The sequence below is a fragment of the Podarcis liolepis genome (genome assembly GCF_965112155.1).
Source record: "Podarcis liolepis genome assembly, chromosome: 12".
NCBI classification, from domain to species: domain Eukaryota; kingdom Metazoa; phylum Chordata; class Lepidosauria; order Squamata; family Lacertidae; genus Podarcis; species Podarcis liolepis.
Window position 1 is genome coordinate 8,317,621 of NC_139563.1, and position 17,304 is coordinate 8,334,924.

The following is a 17,304-nucleotide window of genomic DNA, read 5'->3' on the forward strand; positions in this document are numbered from 1 at the left end:
CCCCAGACTTGGTTCAGATGCCGCCTGAGGCAAAGGATCCGGTGCGGACTGAGTCTCCTCTGGATCCGAGTCCGAGCCCAAGTCCCAGGCCATCACATTGTTCACCTCCTGCCATCTATCCCTCCTTCTCTCCTCTGAATGGAAAAGAATTAATACGGACTAACACCTCATCTTTGGCATGGAAGATTTCGCCTCCCCGCCCCACCCTGAACCCCCCACCCCCACCTTGCACAGAGGCAAGTGATTTTTAATAGCTCCTGAAATATCACTGCAAAAACCTCATCATTTGATAATGGGTTGTTTTCGAGCTGTGTCCATGGAGGGATCCTGAAATGGCCACAAAGGCTTAAAAGGCCTCTATTGGAAAATTAGTCATGTTTCAGAGAAGCATCGTTTTTTTAAAAAGGAGACACTTTAGGCCATTTTGCTTCCCAGACAATTACTCCAAGCTGTGCCTTTGCACTTGCGAGAGAGAGAGGGAGGCTGTTGGCAGGTCCCTGTACACAAACACAGAGCTAAAATGGCTATGTTTGCACATCGCATAGAACCATAGTGGATCATAGATCATAGAATTGTAGATTCTAAGGTCATCTATGTTGAGATTACACTCCTCCTGAGCTGCAGATGTGTGGGATTATTGCATGTCACATGTCTGTTTACATCCCAGCACAGATTGCTGGACGCGGCAGGGACATGGGTGGCGCTGTGTGTTAAACCACAGAGCCTAGGACTTGCCGATCAGAAGGTCGGCGGTTCGAATCCCTGTGATCGGGTGAGCTCCATTTCAGAGGGCGTTTCAGAGGGCACATCCCAGAATTCCCAACAGCTGGAACTGACAGGGAGTTGTCTTCCAAGGATGGGAGAGGAAAGAGCAAAGTCTGAGCTAGTGGCGGTTAATGACGTCTTTAGAGCCCAATGATAACACTTAGAACAGTCACAGCTCCTCCCGACCAGAGAAGAATGGCGAACCAAGCTGATGGAGTTATGTATGAATTATTTAAACCACAGAGCCTAGGGCTTGCCGATCAGAAGGTCGGCGGTTCGAATCCCCACGACAGGGTGAGCTCCCGTTGCTCGGTCCCTGCTCCTGCCAACCTAGCAGTTCGAAAGCACATCAAAGTACAAGTATATAAATAGGTACCACTCCGGCAGGAAGGTAAACGGCGTTTCCATGCGCTACTCTGGTTTGCCAGAAGCAGCTTAGTCATGCTGGCCACATGACCTGGAAGCTGTACGCCGGCTCCCTCGGCCAGTAAAGGGAGATGAGTGCCGCAACCCCAGAGTCATCCACGACTGGACTTAATGGTCTGGGGTCCCTTCACCTTTACCTTAGACAAACTAAGGCCCAGGGCCAGATCCGGCCCACAGACGGTCTGGGCATCAATGTGTTTTTACATGAGTAGACTGTGTCCTTTTATTTAAAATGCATCTCTGGGTTATTTGTGGGGCATAGGAATTTGTTCATTCCCCGCCCCCCCCCCCCAAAAAATATAGTCCGGCCCCACACAAAGTCTGAAAAAGTTTGCTGACCCCTGATTTAGGAGACTACTGTAAGCAGACAGAAACACTGGCAGGATTTTGATTTCACTTATAGTGTGACAATTACCATGGAAAATATGGACTGATATGACAGAGTATGGGAAAAGATGCAGTTTAAAATGTTTAAAATGGGACTCCAGCGAGGGGAAAGTCCTGAGATGCGGAGGAATCTCTGTATATTGATGTGTATTTTATCATTTTTCTTATAACTTTGTTTTGTAAAATCAAATAAAAATGAATTTCGAAATAACAGTCACCCCAGAATCCTGGGAGGTGTAGTTTGTTAAGGGTGCACAGAGCTAAAATTCCCAGAGTTCCTTGGGAAGGAGTCTGGCGCGTCCTGGTTTCACTCAGTTTGTAGAGCATCAGCATCCTCATTATCAATAACAACAACTGAATTTGTATACTGCCCTACAACTGAAGACCTCATGGTGGTTCGCCACGTAAAATCACAACATGAAAACCACAAAATATATAGATAAATAAGAACAGCAGCAAGCCAATAACCCCTTGCAGAATGCATTTAACAGGGCATTGGATGCCGGAGCGTGAGACTCTTAATCTCATGGTTGTGGGTTCAAATCCCACATTGGGCAACAGATTTCCGCATTTCAGGGGGTTGTTGTTGTTGTTGTTTAGTCGTGTCCGACTCTTCGTGACCCCCTGGACCAGAGCACGCCAGGCACTCCTGTCTTCCACTGCCTCCCGCAGTTTGGTCAAACTCATGCTGGTCGCTTCGAGAACACTGTCCAACCATCTCGTCCTCTGTCGTCCCCTTCTCCTTGTGCCCTCCATCTTTCCCAACATCAGGGTCTTCTCTTCTCATGAGGTGGCCAAAGTATTGGAGCCCCAGCTTCAGGATCTGTCCTTCCAGTGAGCACTCAGGGCTGATTTCCTTCAGAATGGAAAGGTTTGATCTTCTTGCAGTCCATGGGACTCTCAAGAGTCTCCTCCAGCACCATAATTCAAAAGTATCCATTCTTCGGCGATTCAGGGGGTTAGGTTAGATGATTCCTGCGGTCCTTTCCAACTCGACGATTCTGAGATTGTTAAATCACTCTGGGAAGTGTAGTTCCTTGAAGGGGGCCTCCTAACAACTGTCAGCACCCTCAACAAACTACAGCTCCAAAACTTCTTTGGGGAAAGTTGTAGCTGTTTAAATGCTTGCCGTGAATGTGGCCGGAGAGGGGGGGACGACAAAATCTTTCTTTGCGCCACACACACCTTTAGAAATCTCCCAGCGTGGCGTTCCCCCCTCCTAAATCTCCTTGTTTTTCTAAAGACTGGACCCCCGAAAAGTCACTCTCTCTCCTTGCCTGGAAGGCGTTGCAATCCTGTGATCGCTGATCACACCAAACCGAGTTGAACTGAGGCAGCTCCTCCTGCTCAAAGGTCAGCGATCGTACATCTTTCAGAAGCGTTAGTCAGAAGCTCTGAGTCACAGCATTTTGGACGGTGAATTTTGGGAGCTGGCAGAATGGGGGCAAGCTATCTGCCAAGGAAGCAACGGCAGGGAGCATTGCTTTTCAGAGAGTGCCCTCTGCTGGACTTCTGGACGTATGACCATACTGCAGGCATCCCAAGTTGCAAACGAAAACCGTTCAAACAGTCCATCTCCCTCCGCAGGGGGACTCTGGGAATCGTAGCTCTGGGTGAGTAATAGGAGCCTCCTAGCAGCTAACAAGCACCCTTAAGAAACTACAGCTCCCAGAATTTTTCGGGGGAAGCCACAGTTGTTTAAAGTGTTACCATAGTGCTTTAGATGTATGGTCTGAATCTGACGTATAGATGGTATTTAACACCAGCTAAACTTGCCAAGGAACGCAGGTGGTGCTGTGGTCTAAACCACTGAGCCTAGGGCTTGCAGATCAGAAGGTCGGTGGTTCGAATCCCTTCAATGGGGTAAGCTCTCGTTGCTCAGTCCTTGCTCCTGCCAACCTAGCACTTCGAAAGCACATCAAAGTGCAAGTAGATAAATAGGTACCGCTCCGGTGGGAAGGTAAACGGCGTTTCCGTGTGCTGCTCTGGTTTTGTCAGAAGCGGCTTAGTCATGCTGGCCACATGACCTGGAAGCTGTACGCCGGCTCCCTCAGCCAATAAAGAGAGATGAGCGCCGCAACCCCAGAGTAGTTCAGACTGGACTTAACTGTCTGGGGTCCCTTTACCTTTAAACTTGCCAAAAACTTGCAGGAGGCAGTGGAAGACAGAAGTGCCTGGCGTGCTCTGGTCCATGGGGTCACGAAGGGTCGGACTCGACTAAACAACAACAACAGAGTTTGAAGGGACCACGAGAGTCATCTAGTCCACCCCCCTGCAACGCAGGAATCTCTTTGCCCCACGTGGGGCTCGAACCCACAACGTTGAGATTAAGAATCTCATGCTGCTACCAACTGAGCTATCCTAACCTAACAGAAAATAAAGCACTGGAGTAGCATATTTACACACAAGCGTGTCAATAAACGACGTTTTAAATACGATTTCAATCATGATCCTACCTGAATTCTGTATTTTGAGGTTCGCTCTTTGGTGTGGATCTCGCTGTCCTTTCACGGTCAGCTCCCATCTGCCTCGGAAGAAAGTTCAAGCGGCTGCTCCCCTTATTCACCTCCGCAGGGTACAGGGGCGCAGCTTTCCTTTCTTCAACTGGGCGTCTTTCGGACATCAGTTTGGCAAACGGGCCTTCGATGCTTTGGGCTGAATTTCTTGCCCCTTCCCCGCCGGCATTTGTGTACGAGCCAGTCAGGATCGTGGATGAATAGTCCTTGGTTACGTCGATGGAACGGCCGAGGTGCGGAGAAAAGAGATTTGCAGATGGCCGGGAGATTCCTGCCCACTCTTGCAAATCCCCCATTGGAGCAGCCAAACGGTCTCCGGTTTCCTTTTCCTCTCCGGGTTTAAATGTTCTCCGGATTCCAGATGGTTGTTTCGTGCGCCGTCTTTTCAAGGATTCCTGAAATAAATTGTCGAGAGAGGAGAGCGGTGGTCAAAGCACGAAGCTTTTAATCTCGGGGTTATGAGTTCACGACCCACATTGGGCGAACGATTCCTGTATTGCAGGGGTTGGACTAGATGACCCTTGGGTATCCTTCCGAAGCTTAATAATAATAATAATAATAATAATATATTACTTCACATAAAGTATGCACAATTCTCCCTATGACTCTAAAAGAGAACTGAATGTAAAATACATACACGGTAAGTAGAATTATTACTGATATTCTTGTGCTATCATCAAGACTCATTGCTCTTGGTGGGATTTGCTGTTGATTTCAATGTTCCCCCTGAAAAATACCCTCTTAAAGAAGACAGGCAGGCAAGCCCCAAGACTACCTCCTATGGAAACCCATAAGCAGAGATCAGGCAACGCATAGATTCTGGAGCAACCCCAATTCCCTTTCCCCACATTGGTTAAGGTTGGTTGAATCAGGTGCATTTAATAATAATAATAATAATTTATTATTTATACCCCACCCATCTGGCTGGGTTTCCCCAGCCACTCTGGGCGGCTTCCAACAAAATATTAAAAACGATACAACATCAGACATTGAAAACTTCCCTAAACAGGGCCGCCTTCAGTTGTCTTTTAAAAGTAAAATAGTTGTTTATTTCCTTGACATCTGATGGCAGGGCGTTCCACAGGGCGGGCGCCACCACCGAGAAGGCCCTCTGTCTGGTTCCCTGTAACCTCACTTCTCGCAGGGAGGGAACCGCCAGAAGGCCCTTGGGGCTGGACCTCAGAACGATGGGAGTGGAGATGCTCCTTCAGGTATACAGGCCTTGCTACAATTCTATAGGCCTTGATGCACCAAAGCACCCTAAAACTGCATGTTTTTAGAATAAAATGAGAATATACACACAGCAGTGTTTTTTATGACAGAGGGGTAACCGACCTACGCTTGTCCTTCTCTTCTGTACAAGACGCATTGATAACTCGACTCCTCAAAACATCTAAAGGTGGCCCTAGGATGAGCCACACAGGATGGCAAAGAATTAAAAAAAACTGTAGAGTTGGAAGGGGCACCAAGGGTCATCTAGTCCAACCCCCTGCAAATGGAGGAATCTCAACACATGGTCTCCCATCCAGTTTGAAACCATGTCAGACCCTGCTTAGCTTTGCAAATGTGCAGTTTTAATTGCTGCACTATAGGGATTAGGATGGTCGAATCTGCCTTACATTGAGCCAGGTTCTGGGTCCATGTAGCCCAGAATAGGTGGTTTCTCTTCAGGGCAAAATGGGGCACTGCCCTTCTCCCAGCCAGGGTTCAACACTGTTCCTGTCACCCCAACATAATGACCCACATAATCATCAATTAGATCACTCAGCCTACCTCTGGTGGCCAATCAGCTGCAAGTCTGCAGCCAAATGCACCCAATGAGCAATCACTATGTGTTGCTAGGCCCCGCCCCCTTGTCACCTGGTGAAAGCCATTTTCCCCAAACAATTACTTTCCCTTACAGGGAAAGCCGGGGTAGGTCACTCACTGGAACCCAGATCTTCTCCATTAACAGCACATACTTAAAGAAAACAAAAGAGATTATTGTGGACATGTAGGAAATGTAAATTGAATATTCAGCCACTTGTTATTGAGGGGAAGTGTGTGGAACAGGTCTCAGTGTTTCGATTTCTAGGAATGGAGTTGAGAGATGACCTAACCTGTGGAAGACACAAGATCTACCCACTCTGGAAGAATGGCAGATGAAGGTGATGGACTATATGGAACTGGCAGAATCCGAGACCAGGGAGAAGAGTTGGTGGAAGAAGAGTGGAAGAAATTTAAAGATTATTTACAGAAATATTGTAAAATTAATGAATGTTAGAATGATGTTGGATAGAAACTAAGTGGTTTTTAGCTGCAATATTATAAGGGAATATGAAAAATGGATTATTAATAGGTAAAGATTTAATGTTATAATATTTTAAGATTAAAGATTAGGATAAACAAAGAGGGGAAGGATTTGAGGAACCAACAAATTGAATTGGAATACAAAAAAGGGAGGCGTGAGGAGGTCCGGGAAACAAGCTAATGAAAAATAAGTAATGGAAAGATTGAGTTGTTTTTAATTACTTTTATTTTGTATTTTTCTTTTTTCTTTTTTTATTTTGTAATATTTTGAAAATCCTAATAAATATCTTATAAAAAAAAGAGAGAGATGACCTAACCTGGGGAGAAAACAGCAAAGACCTGATGAAGAGAGCACAGCAGAGGTTATATATTCTGAGACTCCTCCGGAAAAACAATGTCTCAAAGGACCTGTTGATGGCATTTTACGATTGTACTGTTGAAAGTGTATTAACTTATGGTCTGTGTGTGTGGTTTGGGAGCTGCACGGTCAGGGGAAAAACAATGCTGTCCAGGGTTGTAAAAACTGCGGAGAGAATAATTGGGTGTACTCTTCCCACCTTGGATCAACTCTATGCTTCCAGGTGTCACAAGAAAGCTGCAGAGATAGCGCAGGATAGTGCGCACCCCAGAAATGATCTCTTTCAGCTTCTGCCTTCTGGAAGAAGGTACAGGGTTATAAAGACTAGGACTAGCCGCCTGAGAAACAGTTTCTATTCAAATGCGATTTTGGTTTTAATTGCAGTGTAAGGTAGTCTCTATGGGAGTATATTGTATTTAATTATGGGGTATCAGAGTTTTTAGGGGGTTAGCTGGGATAGCAGGCTTATTGGTTTTTGAATGTCTGATGTAGATTTTCAATTTCTTTGTTCTGTATGGGACAATGACAATAAAGATTATCGTATCGTATTGTATCGTATAAAACCCCCAACTGAGTCCTGCACAACCCAACAGGTTTGCATAGAGGTAAAGGTAAAGGGACCCCTGACCATTAGGTCCAGTCGTGGCCGACTCTGGGGTTGCGGCGCTCATCCCACTTTATTGGCCGAGGGAGCTTCCGGGTCATGTGGCCAGCATGACTAAGCCACTTCTGGCGAACCAGAGCAGTCCCCTGAAACACCGTTTACCTTCCTGCCGGAGCGGTACCTATTTATCTACTTGCACTTTGCACTTTATCTACTTGCACTTGCACTGCTAGGTGGGCAGGAGCAGGGACCGAGCAATGGGAGCTCACCCCGTCGTGGGGATTCAAACCGCTGACCTTCTGATTGGCAAGTCCTAGGCTCTGTGGTTTAACCCACAGCGCCACCAGCATAGAGGTAGAGCTGTCCTAATCAACAAACCATCTGCTGCCTTTTAAAAGATGTGGCTTTTATCCTTCCACAGATTTGTCCCAGCACTTTGGCTCTTCAGATAATCCCCATTCAGGTGACTTTCACAACTGCCTTGGAAAGCTCCATGGCTCAATGTGAGAACACCTGCTCTATCCAAAGAAGGTATTGGGTTTCACCCCCAACACCTGCAGGTAGGGTTGGGAATATATATCCCAGGTCTGAAACCCCGGAGAGTCCCTGCCGCTCAGTGTAGACAATATGGAGCTATGTGGACTAATAATAACGCTCTCTCCCTCCTAAAATCAGAGGTGGATGATAGGCAAATACATCCGTTTGGCTTCTCTCATTTCCTCACTCTTCCAGCCTTATTATGTTCAGTTCTCGACATATCTACATCAGTCTGCATTGCTGTTTAAAAAGGGGAAATGCCGCAGCGTTTTTGTGTGAATTTCTTCTACAACACACACTTCCTATGCCATTTTGTCTAATATACACATTTTTACAGAGCTAGTTCCCTTAATACAATTCATTCTTGGACATTATTCCTACCAATGTATGCACAACATATATGCACACTATAAAATGACATTGCCAAATTCAGAGCAGTGGAAATTTTGAAGGAGGGCTGCTTTTTTCCAGTTCCCATATTGTTTCAGGAAGTACGAATTTGGGAATTTAATTTAATTTCTCCCTAGTCTGGGGAGCCCAGCTAAGGAAGTCCCTGTCTTCAGGTTCTGAGGAAACCACCAACGACCTGAAATGACTCTGGGGTTGTTGTGTTTTTTGCTATGTTTACATATTTTCCAATGTTGTGGGTTTTCTTGTTCTGTTTTCATATCTTAAATTGCAAAATTTTATTGGGCTGCCTTGTCAGAAAGGTGGTACAGAAGTGCAATAAATAAAATTATTTAATTTTTTATAATAATAAAAATAACAAAATGTTTAGAATGAGAGCAAAGAACCTCTGGAGAGTTGACTGGGGGGGCCGCCATCGTTCCTCTGCCAAATAGACCACCGCTCCTAGCTTGGGGTTGCTCCCTCATGGCATTCAAAGAGAGCTCAGGTGTCCTCAAGTCCCCGTAGTGATGGCTCGCTGGTTTCTCTCCCTCAGAGAGTGAGCTGCTCTCGAATGCCGTCCCAGATTTGCACTTTTCGCTTTTCTTGTGCTGGTCTCGCTTGGGGATTATTTCCCCATCGATCTCGTAGCTGCAAGGACACAGATGCAAGGAAGTCTGTCATTTAGACCGCCTGAATGAAGTTCATGGACCATTGATGGTTCTACAGACCAGCGTACAGGAAGAAGCAAAGATCACCAGTGTTGACGCAATGATTCTTCAACATCTACTTCGTTGGACTGGTCATGTTGTGTGGATGCCTGATGATCGTCTTCCAAAGCAACTACTCTATTCCAAACTTAAAATTGGAAAGCGTAATGCTGGGGGTCAACAAAAGAGGTTTAAAGATTGTTTCAAGGCATATCTAAAAAAATGTAGTATAAAAAGGTAAAGGGACCCCTGACCATTAGGTTCAGTCATGGCCGACTCTGGGGTTGTGGCGCTCATCTCGCTTTATTGTCCGAGGGAACTGGCGTACAGCTTCCGGGTCATGTGGCCAGCATGACTAAGCCACTTCTGGAGAACCAGAACAGCGCACAGAAATGCCGTTTACCTTCCTGCCAGAGCGGTACCTATTTATCTACTTGCACTTTGACGTGCTTTCGAACTGCTAGGTTGGCAGGAGAAGTATAAACACCAACAATTGGGAAACACTTGCCTGCAAGAACTCCAGTTGGAGAGCAGCCTTTACCAAAGGTGTCATGGGCTTTGAAGACACTCAAACTCAGGACGCAAGGGAGAAACATGCTAAGAGGAAGGCACGCTTGGGAAATCCACACCGTGATCATAACCTGCCCGGAAACCGATGTCCCGACTGTGGAAGGACGTGTGGATCCAGAATTGGCCTCCACGGTCACTTACAGACTCATTGCTAAAACTGTATTTATGGAAGACAATCTTACTTGGCTACGAGTGATTGCCAAAGGACAGACCACAGTATGGGAACAGCTGCCTGGAGAGCTATGGAGTCCAGTAGAAGCACGCTTTGGTTTAGAAACTGTGTCTCATGGTTTAAGCAGGCATGAATGTCATTTCAGTGAGCTTTCTCTTTTCCGTTCATCAGGCACAGGCACATAAATAAAACCATAATATGACAAAGGAGCCACCAGTGACCTTGCTTCCAAGGAAACCAAGCCCTCTGGGTTCTCTTACTATTCAGAGATTGGGGTGTGCACCGCACTATATTAATAGGAAGGCAACAACAGTATACAGTGATACCTCAGGTTACATACTCTTCAGGTTACAGACTCCGCTAACCCAGAATTAGTACCTCGGGTTCAGAACTTTGCTTGAGGGTGAGAACAGAAATCGTGCTCCGGCGGCACAGTGGTAGCGGGAGGCCCCATTAGCTAAAGTGGTGCTTCAGGTTAAGAACAGTTTCAGATTAAGAACGGACCTCCAGAATGAATTAAGTACTTAACCTGAGGTACCACTGTATTGCGGTGTTGAGTTGGGGATATATGTTGAAAACCATTGTGAATCTCGACAAGACATAAGTACAGTTTTGGGGGGACGGGATAGGCAGATGTGGAGGTCTCCCTGGTCCTGAATGGGGTAACTGTGCCCCTGAAGGACCAGGTGCGCAGCCTGGGTGTCATTTTGGACTCACAGCTGTCCATGGAAATGCAGGTTAATTTTGTGTCCAGGGCAGCTGTCTCCTAGCTCCATCTGATACACAGGCCGAGACCCTACCTGCCTGCAGACTGTCTTGCCAGAGTTGTGCCTGCTCTGGTTATCTCCCACTTGAACTACTGCAATGCGCTCTGTGTGGGGCTACCTTTGAAGGTGACCTGGAAACTGCAATTAATCTAGAATGTGGCAGCTAGACTGGTGACTGGGGGTAGCTGCCAGGACCATATAACAATGGTCCTAAAGTATCTTCATGTTTCCAAGCACAATTCAAAGTGTTGGTGCTGACCTTTAAAGCCCTAAAGAGCCTCGGCCCAGTATACCTGAAGGAGCGTCTCCACCCGCATCATTCTGCCTGGACACCGAATTCCAGCTCCGAGGGCCTTCTGGCAGTTCCCTTCCTGCGAGAAGCGAAGTTACAGGAATGCAAGCAGAAGGTCTTCTCGGTAGTGGCGCCCTCCCTGTGAACACCCTGCCATCAGATGTCAGGGAGATAAGGAACTACACAAGTTTTATAAGACAACTGAAGACAGCCCTATATGAGGAATTACTTAATGTTTGACCTTTTATTATGTTTCTGTAAGTGCTATAAGAGACGCGGGTGGCGCTGTGGATTAAACCACAAAGCCTAGGACTTGCTGATCAGAAGGTCGGCGGTTCGAATCCCCGCAACAGGGTGAGCTCCCGTTGCTCGGTCCCTGCTCCTGCCAACCTAGCAGTTCGAAAGCACATCAAAGTGCAAGTAGATAAATAGGTACCACTCCGGCGGGAAGGTAAACAGTGTTTCTGTGCGCTGCTCTGGTTTGCCAGAAGCAGCTTAGTCATGCTGATGACATGATCCGGAAGCTCTATGCCAGCTACCTCGGCCAATAAAGCGAGATGAGCGCCGCAACCCCAGAGTCAGTCACGACTGGACCTAACGGTCAGGGGTCCCTTTACCTTTACCTATAAGTGATATAAGCTGCCCAGATTGGCTAGGGAAACCCAGCCAGATGGGCAGGGTATAAATAATAAAATTATTATTATGACCAGTTATTATTAACTAGATACCACCCAGCCCTAGTTATGTGGTACCTGTAGGAGTGTTAATTGCATCGACTGAAGTGGGTGAGGCGATCTCACAGGTCCTAAGGGCTTTAAATACTATCAATAACTTATTGAAGTAGTAATAATAATATTTTATTATTTATACCCCGCCCATCTGGCTAGGTTTCCCCAGCCACTCTGGGCAGCTTCTAACAATAGATTAAAAATGTAAGAAAACATTAAAAACTTCCCTAAACAGGGCTGACTTCAGATGTCTTCTAAATGTCAGATAGTTGTTTATTTCCTTGACATCTGATGGCAGGGCATTCCATAGGGCGGGCGCCCCCACCAAGAAGGCCCTCTGCCTGGTTCCCTGTAACTTCACTTCTCTCAGCGAGGGAACCGCCAGAAGGTCCTCAGAGCCGGACCTCAGTGTCTGGGCTGAACGATGGGGGTAGAGATGCTCCTTCAGGTATACTGGGCCAGCCCGCAACTGGAACAGACCTCTGAGTCCAGGCATTACGTAAATGCACACAAGGCCTCGCTCCTGTCAGCAATTGTGCTGCAGAATCTGTGCCTCAGTTGCGTGGGTAAAGGATGGAGAGAGGTTTGTGTGTGTAGAAACCCCTGACCTTCCTGTGCCTGGAATCACCTGTGCAAAGGTCAAAGTCACATCCATTGCTCCACGCACTAGCCAACCTGGCCCCACCCAACACTGGTATGTGGTCCCTAGAAGGATCTCCAAAAGGGAATGCAGAGATGAAAAATGCTCTCCACTTCTGAGTTACACCAAGAAGATTCATCTGTAGCGACATTTCTTGGCCCAAGAAAATGGATTTAGAATCAAAGCGCTTATCCATACCTGTAGGTCTCGGTTTTGCTTTTTCCAGGCCCAGTTTGCAAGTGGCCGTCTTCATCAGAGAGATAATTCTTCAGGACAGAGTCCTCTGTACACCTGGGCTGGCTGAGCTTCTTCTGTGGGGCTGGCGGGCTCCCCTTCACGCCCTTGGAGCCGCTCGTATGCTCCAGAAAATAGCTGGCCATGACTTCAAGGAGGGTTTTCAAGGGATTCTCCCTTGCCTGCAACAGAAGAGCTCAGCTGGTTAGAGAAAACCTCTGTCTTTCATTGAACCCTTAACTGAGATATGTGCACAGTGGAAGCTGCTTCAGACTACCGGTTCAACAAGCTCAATATTGTCTACACCAGGAGTCGGCAAAGTTTTTGTGGCTTGGGCTGGTTCACGCATGTGCAAACACTATTTCCGGCGCTCCTTCCGGCACGGAGGAGGCGTGCGCAGCTTCCCACTGGCTGCAGGAGCTACCTGTTAAGTTGTGGGTGAACATATCAGACAACACAGCGATTCTTCAAACAGCTCTTGTTTATTCACAGGCCAGAACAGAACTGAACTGAAGCGTTCAGCCAGCCTGCTTATACAGAGCTCCAGTACAACCTAACTGTAACAATTTTCTAAAACTATCCAATCACTGAACGTCACTTCCGATCCCTTATTTGCATAACTATCTACAGTATCCCCCTGCTGGCCCAGGGTGAGAACTTCAGTACATAACACTACCCTTCTTCTCTTCCCGTGGTTCATTTTACATATCATATACATCCCTGCATATCTTACTATAACTGTCCAAATCCGTTTTCCACTTTCACATCCATCAAAAATTATTTACTCTGTTGAATTTATCTTAATGCTGCCAGTGTTTTCAGCTGTGTACAGTTATTTTCCATATATTCCGTAAATGCTTTCCAATCTTCTTTAAATGTATGTTCTTCTTGCTGTCTTATTCTATATATTAAACCTGCAAGTTCTGCGTATTCTGTCAACTTAAGTTACCAACTCTTTTTAGGTGGGACCTCACACTCACTGTCCATTTATGGGCTAACAAAACATGGGCTGCAGTTGTTGCATACATAAATAACCTTTCCTGACACCTAGGAATTTCAGTCTGGGTTATCCTCGATAAAAAGGACTCTGTGTGTTTTTGGAAAAGTAGTTTTAAACATTTTTTTTCAACTCATTATATATCATTTCCCAATACACTTTTACCTTTTTACATGTCCAGCGAGTTCCGTAGTTTATCTATGGAACGGCTGGCCTCATCTCCACCCGCCCTCAGGTTTCCAAAGGATCCGGGGAATTTTGTACAGAGGATTCATCTTCTCACCTTGTTTTGCTTGCACAAAGACTGGAGGTGCAAGATATTTCGCAGTTCGTTTCTGTTGTTGATGCTGAGAGCTGTCCGGGGCAACTCTTCGTCCATCACAACGATGGTTTTCTTCAAGCACTGCGGAGGGAAGAGAGAGGACGGACGTGGCGCTGTGCAGGATAGAGACCTCTCCCCATCCTGTCTTAACAGTTCAGGACAACTTGTTGATAAAGTTCCTACAGAAAAATACTATCCAGTGAAGTTGGCATAGCACATAAAGGTAAAGGGACCCCTGACCATTAGGTCCAGTCGTCGCTAGGGAATATTTGCATTATGAACTGTATAAAATCACTATGAGGAATCTGACCCTATTGAGTCGTGGCCAATCCTGAACGGACCCATCAGGAAAGGAATAAGAGCTCCGCAACCTCATAGTTGCCTTTGGCTGGACTTAACCATCCAGGGGTCCTTTACCTATTAGATATCCTTGCCAAAGGTTACCATAAAGGTAAAGGGACCCCTGACCGTTAGGTCCAGTCGTGACCAGCTCTGGGGTTGCGGCGCTCATCTCGCTTTATTGGCCGAGGGAGCCGGCGTACAGCTTCCAGGTCATGTGGCCAGCATGACTAAGCCGCTTCTGGCGAACCAGAGCAGCACACGGAGACACCGTTTACCTTCCCACCGGAGCAGTACCTATTTATCTACTTGCACTTTCAACGTGCTTTCGAACTGCTAGGTTGGCAGGAGCAGGGACCGAGCAACAGGAGCTCACCCCGTCGTGGGGATTCGAACCGCCAACCTTCTGATCGGCAAGTCCTAGGATCTGTGGTTTAACACACAGCGCCACCCGTGTCCCTGGCATAGCACATAGGGGCATGCAATAGGATTCTGTGCATAAAGCAAAGGTTGCCAACCTTTTGGGGTCTGTGGGCAGATTTTGAGTTTTGGAAGCAGGGTGGATTTGATTTAAATCAAATCGATTTAAATCACGATTTAAATCACTAGTCAATAATACTTGATTTAAATCATCTGTTTTACAGAAAGACTCATTCTTGCTGGTGTAATCTTAATATTTACAACCAGAGGAAGGTTTCTTTTTTTGGAATGATAAATTTTCAGAGTAGTTTTTACAGTTATATCGAAAATTACTGATTTGGTTATACTATTGGAAATACAAAGACAGATAATTATGAAATCATTGTGAGGTTTCATAAGTTAACTGTTTATATTTGGGCAACTTTTCTGCTGTACTTTGTTGGAAGGGGAAAAAATAATTATTTCCTTAACAACCATTTAAACAATTTATTTAACTAAAGCAATAACATTATAGCATATGTATCCATGTTTGTTAACTGATGTGGTTAAATGTGTTTTTTTAAAAAAACTTAGACTGAGTTTTAGCACACATGAAAAACTTAAATCCTTATTTCCTGATGACTAGCTTCTGGACTATAATGTAACTTAAATAGAAAACTATCTTTAGAAAGATTTCTCCTCCGAAAGCATTTTATTTTAAAAATCTGATTTAAATTTTGAAAAAATCCGATTTAAATTTTTAAAAATCCATTTTTAATTAATTATTTTTTAAAAATCATTGATTTTTATGCACCCTGTTTGGAAGAGAGGTTGTGGGTGTTTACAACCCTATGCCCCTCTAGCAGGTCATGATCCTCACCAGGGCTGGATCCTGAGGAAGTGAGGTTAGCTGCTTTGCAAGGCAGCAAAACCATGCTTTGCAAAACCATTTCCCCCAGGTTTCAATTTCTTTAAAACTGTGACATTATGGCAGGGGACAAAGCTGTATTGCAACTTTTGGGTTTGTTTGTTTGTTTTTAAAAACCATTTAAAAAAGTTATATGATTTCATTTGCATTGTATCAGTTCTGTTTGCTTGTTTTCCCGCCACAAGTTGCAATTTATTTTTTTTATTAAGCTTGCAAGCTGTCCCTGATGATATGAAGTGTCGGCCAAGCATGTAAATAAATGCATAAACAAACATAAACAAAGGATGCGGAGGGTTGGACTAGATGAGTCGCTTCCCACACGGCAATTCTACGATTCCGTGAAACTAACAAAGATGATAAATAATCCAGGCTTGAATTAGATGTGTGAAATGGATATGGGTCACAAAAGCAGACATGCATTTTTACTATTGGAAATTCCTTCTCTGTCTCTTTCTCGCCGACTCTGCAGCTTTTAATGGATAAAATGCTAGAAGCGGCCAAACAGATGACTTTTAATAGCACCTCCTACCGGGGAGCTCTCAATCCCTTTCTCCCCTCCACTTTTTTAAAAATAAAAAATGTTATTTTTAAACAGAATAATCGCTCGTGCTTCATCGCTCGTGCTTTTTTTTTTCTCTCTCCAGTACACATCCGTTCAACACAATCTACGCTCTGTTTTAACATTTGGACAGCCTTTTCCTATCAAATTGGGTGGAAAACTCATGTTTCTGCTTCCGCGTTCATGGGAATCCCAAGTGCATTCTGGGAAATGTAGTCCTCGTGGTGGGTGGCTGAGATCTTGTTGTTGCAGCCTGAATCAAAGTCATTCTCATATATGTATATGCATATATATGCACACACACACACACACACACACACACACACACACACACACACACAGAGACATTAATTATCTTAGCAAAATCTGGGGAAAGCAGAAGGAATGTTTTAAGCTTAACAAAATGCACTGCTATTTTCCCCCCTTCCCAAAGCATCGTAAAGCGCGCATGCACTGCTCTCCAAGGCAGATCGCAAGCTCTTTATTTTTATTATTCCTTTACCTTTTTGCTGAGAAATTCTCTCACCAAGGATGCAGCCACCTCTTCCAGGAAAGAGGCTTCCATTGCAAAACTCCCAGAGCATGCAAAAAAAGGGAGATCTGCGTTTGCTGGCTCAGTTTAAGGACCGGGAGAGGGAGAAAAAGAGAGCGCCTTTGTTTTGTGCGCCTGGCGAACTGCAGCTGCGCAGCTTCCAGGTCTCCATCTGCAACCCGGCTGTTGCGTTGCCGTTGGCAGGTTGCCGTGGCGATGGAATCATGGCCGGGAGAGCGTTCGCAGCGCCCCCTGCCGCTCCTGCGGGGGCAAGGCACCCGGCGCGGCGAGGCAACTCACCTGGGCGCGCACAGGTAAGCGCGCAAGGCAAGGTACTCATCGCGCCGGGCAACTTCGGAGGGACCCAGCCAGTGCCGGATTTACCTGCGAGCGCTCCAGTTGGAGAACAGCCTTTCCTAAAGGTGTCATGGGCTTTGAAGGCACTCGAACTCAGGACGCAAGGGAGAAACGTGCTAAGACATGGGTAGGCAAACTGAGGCCCGGGGGCTGGATCCGGCCCAATCGCCTTCTCAATCTGGCCCACGGACGGTCCGGGAATCAGTGTGTTTCTACACGAGTAGAATGTGTCCTTTTATTTAAAATGCATCTCTGGGTTCTTTGTGGGGCATAGGAATTCGTCCATTTTTTTCCCTTTCCAAAATATAGTCTGGCCCCCCACAAGGTCTGAGGGACAGTGGACCGGCCCCCTGCTGAAAAAGTTTGCTGACCCCTGGTCTAAGAGGAAGACACGCTTGGCAAATCCACACCGTGATCAGCTCCTGCCCGGAAACCTATGTCCTCACTATGGAAGGACGTGTGGATCCAGAATTGGCCTCCACAGTCACT

At 46.0% G+C, this 17,304-nt stretch overlaps 1 protein-coding gene across 2 annotated transcripts in view; it reads right to left on the minus strand.

Moving 5' to 3' along the window:
- MINDY4 (MINDY lysine 48 deubiquitinase 4) overlaps positions 1-16,662 on the minus strand; it is an 89,743-nt gene extending 73,081 nt beyond the window's left edge. Inside the window, exons 1-5 of one of the 2 annotated variants that reach the window (XM_083466837.1) lie at positions 16,429-16,662; positions 13,663-13,782; positions 12,347-12,564; positions 8,677-8,920; positions 4,035-4,489 (exon numbers count right to left, since the gene is read on the minus strand). In XM_083466837.1, the coding sequence (XP_083322963.1) occupies positions 4,035-4,489; positions 8,677-8,920; positions 12,347-12,564; positions 13,663-13,782; positions 16,429-16,491 (1,100 nt within the window). In that variant the 5' untranslated portion in view covers positions 16,492-16,662. The remainder of the gene's footprint in view (positions 1-4,034; positions 4,490-8,676; positions 8,921-12,346; positions 12,565-13,662; positions 13,783-16,428) is intronic. The other variant, XM_083466838.1, reaches the window with a different exon arrangement.
- Positions 16,663-17,304: the final 642 nt, after the last annotated feature.